The 11,015-nt window shown below is 39.7% G+C and overlaps 1 protein-coding gene across 1 annotated transcript; it reads right to left on the bottom strand.

Moving 5' to 3' along the window:
• Positions 1 to 1,577: 1,577 nt before the first annotated feature.
• On the bottom strand, positions 1,578 to 9,046 carry PNN (pinin, desmosome associated protein). Its single transcript, XM_047738034.1, has 9 exons — positions 8,888 to 9,046; positions 8,135 to 8,206; positions 7,676 to 7,744; positions 7,116 to 7,188; positions 6,902 to 6,996; positions 6,443 to 6,518; positions 5,048 to 5,203; positions 4,827 to 4,965; positions 1,578 to 4,129 (listed from the first exon to the last, which is right to left on the bottom strand). Exons 1-9 carry the CDS (start codon positions 8,998 to 9,000, stop codon positions 2,667 to 2,669), a joined length of 2,256 nt encoding a protein of 751 aa, XP_047593990.1. The 5' UTR covers positions 9,001 to 9,046; the 3' UTR covers positions 1,578 to 2,666.
• Between the last annotated feature and the right edge of the window lie 1,969 nt (positions 9,047 to 11,015).

Below are 11,015 nucleotides of genomic sequence, written 5' to 3'. Positions count from 1 at the left end.
GTGCAAGGCACAAACTTTTCAATAATTAAAGTTGGGCAATCAGACATTCATCTGGACATTAACCCCCAATTTGCACCATAACACAAAAACCAATTCCAGGAAAATAATAGTTATTTATGGAAAGTAAAATAATAAAGTTCCTCAAAGATAAAATAGGAGACTACCTTATTGATCTTGAAATGGGGAGAGGCATTTTAATGGCATTACCTCAAGAAGGGAAACTGAGTTAAAAAAAAAAAAAAAGAAGGGAAACTGGGTGACTTTCACTCAAAGATTTCAAGGTTTTTTTTAATTCACATTAAATAATTGAACCCTTAAACATTTAATGACTTCTTTTGACAGCATTGGCTCATATTACACCATATAATCATTAGTAGCTTTACTTTTAAATTTGTAGTTTATAAACTCAATTTATTACTTTGCTTAGCCTAATTACTAGAGTATACATGTATAATCACCAGAGTTCTAGACCTAGTGCATGGATGAGCCCTAGAATGGAGGTACAACTCATTTAAGATCAGTCTTCCAATTTGTGTGGTTGTGTAAACCTTGGAATTTTAGAGTAAGAAAGATGTTTCCTAAATAGTTCCTTAAATGTCTCCAAACTTAATTTTAGTCCTTAGTCTCTAGCCCTATCCATCTTCAGGTTCTACATTTTCCACAAACGCTGATCTGTAACATCTAATAGGAAGACCCCTCTATCTGAAAAAGATACAGAAAAACCCTGGGAAATGGTCATTACTTCTACATTCTAGCATTCCTTGTATTTCTGTAAGGAACCAATTCAATTACATGGTTCTCTGAAAACAAATTCCATTTAATTTCACTTCTAAGTTCAAAGCATTAGTTGGAAACCCGAAAAAAAAAAAAAAAAAAAACCCAACCCCGTCTTAAAGCCTTCCAGTTTGTAAGTGTATACCACTAGTTAAAAAACTTAAATAGAATTCTATATAGATTTTAAAATTGCTCTTCATATGCCAAAGATTTTTTTTTTTCTCATGCTTTTATAGCCCCACTCTCACAATTGGGCTTAAAGCCAAACTTATTTCTATAAGCACCAGACCAATTGTCCAAATTTTCCAGGTAAAAATGAGTTAATAAAACTTAATTTTGTTCAAAGGATCTTAACACATACAATTATTTTAGAGTCCTTGAATACAGATTTTAGGAACCAAGTTATGTTCAAGGTCATCCCTTTTAAGTTTTTAACCAACCTTTCTCCCATCATGTTTCACAGTATAAAATCTATACTGCATGCTGGAGATCCTAAAACCCCTGGATGAAGTGACTCCTAGAAGAAACTGGCCCAGGAATGCAGGCAGATAGCTCTGCAATTTGCAAAGTTCTATTCATTTACTCTTTAAAGGATTTTTTAAAGAATATTCTAACATGTTCTTTTGTATTTTTTTTACAGTGCTGGAAATGCTACTGACATTTTCACAGTCACCATGTACTTGTCAAGGGGAGAAACAAACCATCAAGCCTAAGGCTAGTCAATGTTATGAACTCAGAGGCCATTTGCAATTAAAGTGCTCTCTTGTAATAAAAGCATCAAAAAGTTAATACAAGTACTAGTCTTAAGCAGTCACACATCTAAGCCACATTTATTTGCACATGTATAGTAATGGCAACAGATACTCCAAATTCATACAAATTTATAAAACAACAAAGTTAATAATCACTTGGTACACTTGTGTGTTATCTTGCTTACAGATTCAAGTGTAGATGAACTTCCTTCATTCTGTAAACTTTCATACAATACTTAACAAAAAACTCTTGAGAACACATATTGGCATGTTTCAGTTAGAGCCAACACAAAAGTTAAGACAAGACCACAAACTCAACCAAGTTTAGAATATACTTTTCTACCTCCCTCCCCTAGAAAGTGATTATTTTCTTCAACAGATGTATATGCTGTATCACACAAGTAGCCATGGAGACAAAAGAATGATGCTCCCATAATCATGAAGAAAATGCCAACCAAATTATACTGTTTTATCTACCAATAATGATTTATATAGGAGAAACAGGGGGGATGCTTAGATTAAAATAACAAGGGAGATTAGAAAAAAATAGTGAAAGATTTTGAGAACTATGTTCCCCCTGAAAGCTGCAAAGATCTGACTATGACAACTCAAAATAATCACGTAAGGCAAATAAAAATGAAAAAAACCTTCAAAGACATTCTAATCACGTTCAGTATCTAGTGATAAAAGCTGAAAATGATATCAAGAGAGTATTTATTATACAAGTGTCAACGAGGACATTCCAAAACTAATGAAAGAAATGCACATTTATTTCTACAAAAGCAATGTATAATACAGAATCAGAAGGGAACAGACTTAAAGATTTACCTATTAAAATATACAGATTCTTACTGAAGAGTATAGGATATTTAAAAAAGATGACAAGGGATGTTAATCTTTTTTTATTATTATTATTTTTACATATTTTGGAACCTCACATAATTTTGATAAATAACTCTTACAAAATTATGCAAAAAGTACAAGAATGTCTGGTAAACAAACAGTCTGTATTTTCCAAAAAGATTTTTTACAACATGCAATTCTTAAGGCAGCATCCTCCTTACAAGGAAAGGTAATCCTTTTACTCATCAAGAAATCTTCTGCTGCAAAGAATAGGCTAAGAAAGCCTGGCTTCTTCCATTAACGCCTTTTGTCTTTCCTGTCTGATTTTCGGTCTCTTTCACTTCTTGAAGATCTTTTGCCTGATCGACTACTCTCTGATATAGACCTCTTTCTGTCGGACCGGGAATTCTTATCCTTTGATCCTTTTGTATCTCTACTACTACCACCTTTTGAAGATTTGTGACTTCTTTCTAGTCCTGATGTATCCCTTCGCTTCCGATCCACGCTCCTTCTGTGCTTTCTATCTCTGTTATGTCCCCGGCCCCTACTCCGACTTCTACTCTCACTGCTACTAGTGGTGCTGCTGCTACTGTCTCTGCTGCTGCTGCCACTGGTGCTGGAGCTGCTACTGGAACTACTGCGACTACTACTGCTGCCACTGCTGGAACTGCTTCCACTGCTGCTACTAGTGGAACTACTACTAGAACTACTACTGCTACTGCTGCGACTTCTACTCTTGCTGGTTTTATTTCTAGCTCGCCCTCTACTTCTGCTCCTAGTTTTGGTTTTGGTTTTGCTCTCTGAATGTACTGTTAAGACTGGCTCTACTGTCACCTCAGTGAGTTTTACAGATTCCACAGGAAATTCCTTCCTCTCAGGTAGCAAATGCCCTTGCTCCTGAAAAACCTGAATTGATGGCTGTAAAACAGCTAATGGCAAAGTCTCAGGTTGAGAGAGAGGCTGGGCTTGGAGCAGTGCTTGGGGCTGGGGCTGGGCTGGGGGCTGGGACTGGGCTGGGGGCTGGGGCTGGGGCTGGGGCTGGGACGGTGGCTGAGGCTCAGGCTGCAGCTGTGGCTGCGGCTCAGGCTGCAGCTGAGGCTCAGGCTGAGACTGAGGCAGGGGCTGGAGGTGAGCCACAGGCTCAGGCTGGGGCTCAGATTCTTTCTCTTCTTTTTCCTCAGGCTCATTTTCCATTTCTAGAGCACTGGCATTCTCTTTCACGGGAGAAAGAGATTTACATTCTTTATCTGGCTCAACTTCAAATTCCATCTCTGGCTCCAGTTCTTTGCTAGTTTCGTTTTCTGAAGGTTCTACACTTTCCACTTGATTGGTTTCCATTACCTCCTGCTCAGCAATTACATTTTTGACACTCTCGACCATCTCTAGCACATCCATAACTTCTTCCGGTTGACTATCCTGCTGCTTCTCACTTTCCCTTACCTCAGTTTCCTCCTCCATCTTGACCTCCATTTCCTGTTTTTGTTCCTCCTCCTCCTGTTCTTTCTCTGCATCACTATGAACTATACCTATTTCCTTTTCCTCTTCCTCTCCTGCTTCCTCTATTTCTACATCATTGTGCTGATTACCTGTCTCCTCCAACTCTTCCTCTCGCTGAGCCACCTTACCCTCTTCTTGTTCCGCCTTCTGTTCTTCATTACGCACCACCTGATGCTCTTTTTCCTTCATTGATTGTCTTCTAGGCCTAGCCTCCATTTTATTTATTTGTTCTGCAAATTCGATGCGTCTACCTTCAAATAAAGCTGAAGGATAAAAATTTACATGTGTAAATAAAACATTCAAACTCACAATTTGACACTTAGGCACAAATTGTTATCAAGCTTTATCTAAGTGTCTTTTTGTAAAGAGACACAAGACTGATTATGGCAAGTAATTACAAACTGAAATGACACAAGCAAAGTTCCCCCGGAAACCTATATACTAAGATATAAGTAGCAAGTAACTACACCACATTAACTGATGGGAAAAAAGGACAATTTTTTGCTTTTCTACTTCATGCTGGATGAGAAAGAGTAAGACCTCTCTAAAATAAAATCATTCTTATGCCATCATGTCCTGCTTTAATGTTTCCTATCCTAGAAAGACTAATCCTCTAATCCCATCTCAGCAGTGTCTACCTTTGAATGTGTGATCCTTCTATAGATTACACCAATGTTCACTTTTTTCTTGCTTAATCAGCATTTATGTCTGGCTATAAAGTCATCCTATCCAAACGCTTAAGAAATACACATGCATTAAGCACGACCTACAACACGGTAAGTTTCAGGTTAAATTCCATCATAAATCAAATGCTCCTGCTCTCCAAACTCATTAGCATCTTAGATTATCTTTTTAAAAAGTCAACTGCTGAAACCCTATTACAGGACACAAATGTTTATGTGTGGGTGTATTACCTTACCCATTTAGAAAATTTCACTGGAACTCTTCACGTACACTTACCATTCATTTTTCTCTGTGACTCTTCTATTAATTTTTGGGTAGCTGGACACATTCTTCCAGGAATATAGAACAAATGGGGCTTTGTCTTAGTTCTTATATATTTAATTATCTTGGCATTATGTTCATTCCATTCTTCTTGCTAAAGAAAAGGTAAAAGGTGAGGTTTTCGTTAACATGAAGGATTACCAATCCTAGAATTCCAATTCCAAACTACTACTCACCAGCTGCGCAAGCTCAACCTTCTGTTCTAAAAGCCGCAGTTCTGTCTGTTTAGCACGCCTCTCTTCAAACAGTTCTCTCCTCTCATTTTCAACTTGCTTTCTTTCTTCTTCTGCCTGCACTTCAAGTTTTTGTTCAATTTCCTGGCGCCTCTTTTGCTGAAGATAAATAATTATCTTTGAAAACTTACCACGCATTCTGATTATGTGAAACGCTGCAATTTTACTAAGTTATCTTTATATGCTTCATATTTGCAATTCAGGATACCAGCTAATTCAAAAAGTACTTAGCATTTGAGGCTAATCGCAATTTCTCTTTGAGGAAACAGGGACTATGTAAAAACCTAATTATCAAGGACATTAACCATATTATCAATAACCATTCCATTTAAATTAACTGTTAGGCAACATTCTTTCATAAAACCTAAAAAAGAAGAGCAGTGTCTTTTTAAATTATCTTCATAGTTACTCTTCCTTCCAAATCAGATAATGTGACAGAAGTGACATCCTATTTTCACACATTATTCTTTGAAGACTTTTATATTCCTTAGGAAAGTTAACATACAAAAGCTCTAATAAAACTTTATTAATCTATAACTGAATTGTTATCTCCCTTTCCACCATAGTTCTCCTTTGAGAAGCAGTGACTTGATATCGAACACCAAGGACACAATATTATAGCTTTTATAAAAAAACCTCTAGGGCGCCTGGGTGGCTCAGTGGGTTAAGCCGCTGCCTTCGGCTCAGGTCATGATCTCAGGGTCCTGGGATCGAGTCCCACATCGGGCTCTCTGCTCAGCGGGAAGCCTGCTTCCCTCTCTCTCTCTGCCTGCCTCTCCGTCTACTTGTGATCTCTCTCTGTCAAATAAATAAATAAAATCTAAAAAAAAAAAAAAAAAAAAAAAAAAAACAAAACTCTAGAAAGATTGCAGTTGAATGAACTGTAGAAGGCAGGGAATGTTTAGGCTTTTGCTTCCAGAGTGCCAACTGTCTCTGAGTGTATAAATAACTTAAAAATTATAATCACTGAACTAGTTACAATGCTGACCAAGTTCAACTCCCTTGTTTGAAAGAAAGCACTCTGAGGCCTAAAGAAATGAAGAGTCTTGTCCGAAACTACAAAATGAGATCATTGTAGAGCTGAGATCAGAACCCAGGTTCTCCTGAGTCACAGACCAAGGCTCTTTGCGCTGAAAGAGAAGTTCATGCAGTTACTTCATAGGACCTCAAAAGAGACCAGTTAAAAATATAACAACTTCAGAAAATTTTATAAGCTTTTTCCTTGGCTTTAATTTAGGCCTGCAATTCAGTTTTGAGAGTTTTTTTTTACTCTTCTCAAAAACATGTAATGAACTCCTTTTGAATACTTAAAGAATCAAAGGAAAACTATATAAATACCCTTTCAGTAGCAACAGTGGATTCTTGTTTAAATTTCTGCAAAGTACCCATCAATAAGCCAAATATTCGTCGGTTCCTAAAGAAGACAAAGAGAAAATTCAATTTCAGTAGGTTGCACTTCATCTAAGACTGCCACTTCCTACAAGAAACATACTACAAACACCTGAACAATTCTTGAATATAAATATTTCTAAAACTGCATGATTTGAAAGGAAATTTTCCCCATTAAAAAAGAACTAAAGACGGGGTGCGTGGGTGGCTCAGTGGGTTAAGCCTCTGCTTTCAGCTCGGGTCATGATCTCGGGGTCCTGGGATCAAGCCCCGCCATCAGGCTCTCTGCTCGGCGGGGAGCCTGCTTCCCTCTCTCTTTGCCTGCCTCTCTGCCTACTTGTGATCCCTCTCTTTGTCAAATAAATAAATAAGATCTTTTTAAAAAAAAAAATACAAAACTAAGGATACCTTTGCTTTCCCTTTTCATCCATATTTTGATCCTGGATAAGGTCTCTACGTGTGCGCTCTTTGGAGGTAGCTACAACTGAAGACTGCAAAGCTGGCTGCAGGAGAAAATAAATCTCAGTAATTTAACAACCATATGAAAAGGCAGCACTCTCAAATGTAGTAAAGACGGAAATACTACATTCATCCCGTAAGTAGTTCTTTTCATCTCAATTACCTTTTTAACATCATCATCCTCTGGGTCGCTTTCTTGGCGTGATTCTCTTCTTGTCCGACGCTCCCCGCCCAGCCTGACATAGGAAAAATAATTTAAAAGGCCACTGTAAAATCTGACTTAAGTACTACCAAGGACAAGTGATTACTTCTACTATGACTTATTTCTGTAAGTCTCATCTCATCAGTCTCCATCCCATTTCACTCTTTCCTCTGGTAGTAAAAGGATAAAATGTGTCACCAGTGCCCAGTCCAAATATTGATCTATATTTCTCAAGCGGATTAAGTTTTTACAGTACAAGACAGGAAAGTAGCACAAATATTTTCTCGATCTTATTCTTCTCATAATCTTTATTTTGTTAAGATTTGTGTTACTGTTAGTGAAAACGGAGTTCTGAGGGATACAGGCTTAGTTCAGTCAAATACTAAGGGAACCGACTCCAAGAAGTGGTATACTACTCAGTTCTAACATAACTCAACAAAATTTATTTAATACCTGTATCTGTGGCTACCTCAGAAAATAAAGCATACAAGTATGTCTTCAAATGTTTTCCTCCTACGTACCTACTGACTGCCCCTTCAAGGTCTCTCTGTTTGGCTGGGGGTCCTCCTCCACTATCTGAGAATCCACGCCTGCAATTAAAAATGCTCAATATAAACGAAAATTAAGATAAATATTTACCCTTAGCAAGATAATTTCGTTGAATTAAAAAAAAAAAAAACCCTCCCAATCACAACCTCAAATGGGCATCTACTCCAAGATGCTTTTTAGCACTTTTTTAAAAATATAAAAATAAATTAAGTGTACCGGAAATGGGTAATGTATTCTTCAGTCTCTAGTTTTGCATATAAATGAAGTTCCAAGATAACTACATAGGAAACTATAGCTGATCACAGTTTAAACAAAACAAACACAAACATATCTAATGTGGGCTCTACCACCGATTTTGTTTAAACCTATGGTTAATTTAGTAAAAGTATCTACCGTCTTAGCATAAAAATTAAGTCCTAAGAAAGTCTTACCTCAGCAATAAACTACCACGTCCTCTACCTCCACCAGGACCAGAAAGGGCCAGCAATCTGGCTTGGATGGGCCTAAAAGATATTTACAAACTGTATGAAAATCATGCTTGGACTTATTTAATGTCACCAAATACTTTAACGGATGCGGTACATCATAAAGAGAAAAATAACCAGAAAAGTTCTAAAAATACGGATTCAAATCCACGTGCCTCAAACGAGACAGGAAGTCCTATTTTAACTTCCTTGTTTTTTCAAGACCATTATCACAGAAATTGTATTTACTTCGTTCCCACTGCACATTAATAAGCTTGGATCAGACCCTAATTTCGTCAACTCCGAAGAAGTTGCACGTGGGAAAGAGGGCAAATGCTTGGGTGAGAAGCAGCGGACAACGTCCCAGGAGGGTCTCCGGGCCAATACCAGGTCAGGTAGCCGCCGGTTGGGGAAGGGGCTTTGTGCAGCAGTTCCGGGCCTGCAGGGCCGAGGGCGGGAATCGCAGGCCGGGCCTTCCTACCGGCCAGAAGACATGCCGGCATAGCTAGGACCCACCTGTCTTCCTCTCGCACTTGAGCTCCGAGACCTACGTCGAGGGCGTGGAAGACTCCCCACCTCATCCAGGACGGGGTTCTACTGCCGCCCCCGGGACAGGCCCCGATGTTCTAGCCTTCTCAAGGCTAGCCGCCCTTCCCGCCCCCAATTCACCCCGGCATGACGGCTGTCTCTCGGAGCCAGCCTGTCTTATCCACCTCTTACCTCACGTCATTCGGATCCCGTCCGGTGAGCTTGCGAATATTCTCATCTACGTTCTTTAGGCTCTCTTTGGCCTTTTCTAGCTGCTCCTGCAAAGTTCTCACCGCGACCGCCATCTTCTCTCTGCAGCAGGCTTCGAGACTGCTCTACAGGCCGCGCCTGGCTCTGTCGCGCCGCGAGACGCGAGAGGACTGACAGCAGGGTCCAGCCAATGACAATAAGCGTTGTTTTGCGGCCTCAACCACTCAGCGTCCGGAAGAGAGAGAAGCTGCCGGCCTCTGTGACTCTGGGCCAATGAAAAGTCTTCTGAGCGGCTGACTCCCTCCCCCAATTAGCTGCGGTGGCCGGGCTCCGTTTCTAGCGCAGAGCCTGGGCGCACTTGAGAGGCTCTGGGGTTTTCGGAGACGCTGGCTCGCCCGCCTGCTCTCGCGGCGCGGAGCGGGGAGTCTTCCAGCCCTTTTAAACTGGGATATGACGTGCCTTGTATCTTTTTAACCACCTAATTACATCAGAGTGGGATGGAGGCGAGTCTTTTCCCCTCCTGCCGTGTAAAAGATTAAGAAAGGGTGCGGCCATTCTGTCGGTGCGCATGCCCGGGGTGGGGGTAGGGGGGCGCCGGCGTCCCTACATTGGGTTAAACCAAAACGAGCAGAGGGAAGCAAAAAATGAACATGAAAAGTCATTAATCGTAATAGCTAACAATTTTTTTTTCCGGTACCGTATGAAACTTTTTATATACCTTGTCTCTCAACTCAAAGCTTGAATAAAATGCGGATTATTACTGGTAAGGAAATTGAATATGGGCATAAGGGTAACTCCCTAGGTCAAGGTAGCTGAGAATCACTATTTGATCAGACCCTGTGCAAGGGTGTACTAAATGAAAAAAGCTTAGATGAGACTGAGACTGGCATTATCGTCTACACCTGGCCTCTACCGCTGGTTAGTTTAAGATGGGGTCTAGAGTAGCGGCTCTGTTGTTACTTGTGCGTATGCGACAGAGTGTCCTGTGGTTCTGTTCTTTGTACATGGCCAACAAGAACCATTTTGTTCCAGAAATGCATTTGCAAATTACAGCTCAAAAAGCATTTCCTCATAGAAACAATGTTATGAATAATCTTAGTTCTCAACATCTTTTAGTCGGGCATCAAGCTTGCACCAATCATTAGTGGGACAACAGTATTTAACTGGTTACCATCTTAATTCATCTCTTTAAAAGTTCTTTTGTGGATCAGCAGTAATCTAGGCTCTGAGGATAAAACCTTGAACAAGATAGCTGTGGTTTCTGTTTGTGGGGTTTGTAGGCTCCTCGGGGAGCAAAAATCATTCATGTACTCATTCATTCATTCACTGTATTTGCTGAGTGCTTACTGTGTGACGCATTTTTCTAGGAACTGGGATAGTCAGTGCAATAAAGATCTCTGTCTTCAAGGAGCTTGGGGGAAAAGTATGGAGACACAGGATAAATAAGTTACATGGCATGTTGGAAATGGAGAAATTCTATGGAAAAAAATAAAAATGGGTAAAGGGGATAAGGGTTGATAAATAATAGTAATTCTGATTAAAAGCATATTTAGTCCCATTGATCCTTACTCTAACACTGTGTAATAGACTAAACACAAAGGATGAGAATGTGGTAATAGTAGATCCCAACCACCAAATGTAATACCCTGGTTTCTCTGCAGATCCTATAAATCTTTCCCCCTTTACAACCACCAAATGTAACAGTGTTTCCGTGGGAAAATGCTTTTAGAGGCAACCAGAAACAGGATCTTTTCCTGCTTCCATAGGACGTACTACTAGAATCCTGGGCAATTTAACACAGCTTTATGGGGGAGAATTAGGGGGCTGTTGTGTTCAACATTTAGCAGATGCTCAATAAATACTTGTTTCCATCAATTCCAAAATATTCCAAGAACACCATGTTACTGTTTGAGAAATCAACCTTAGTAAATTGGTCAGTTGGTTACTCTTTTACCTCAGTTGTGTGCTTGGACTCCTTTTCCTTGATGGTAAGGATGAAGAGAAAAATGCAGTCAGGACATAAGGGACATGATTTCAAATAAGGGAAATTTGGGTGCTGGAAAAATTAAGATCATGTTTGCAAAATAATCCCTGAATTGCACTAATGTTA

The sequence above is a fragment of the Lutra lutra genome, chromosome 7 (assembly GCF_902655055.1).
Source record: "Lutra lutra chromosome 7, mLutLut1.2, whole genome shotgun sequence".
Classification (NCBI taxonomy): domain Eukaryota; kingdom Metazoa; phylum Chordata; class Mammalia; order Carnivora; family Mustelidae; genus Lutra; species Lutra lutra.
This window is presented reverse-complemented; position numbering and strand designations above follow the sequence as displayed.

What these genes read in the sequence shown, in the direction of transcription:
- PNN (XM_047738034.1), bottom strand. Translation starts at nt 9,000, where the DNA reads ATGGCGGTCGCGGTGAGAACTTTGCAGGAGCAGCTAGAAAAGGCCAAA. An exon ending in AGGTTGAGCTTGCGCAGCTG is followed by an intron (nt 4,966 to 5,047) that starts GTGAGTAGTAGT and finishes CCTTTTCTTTAG; the next exon opens with CAAGAAGAATGGAATGAACA. An exon ending in GTCACAGAGAAAAATGAATG is followed by an intron (nt 4,130 to 4,826) that starts GTAAGTGTACGT and finishes TTTATCCTTCAG; the next exon opens with CTTTATTTGAAGGTAGACGC.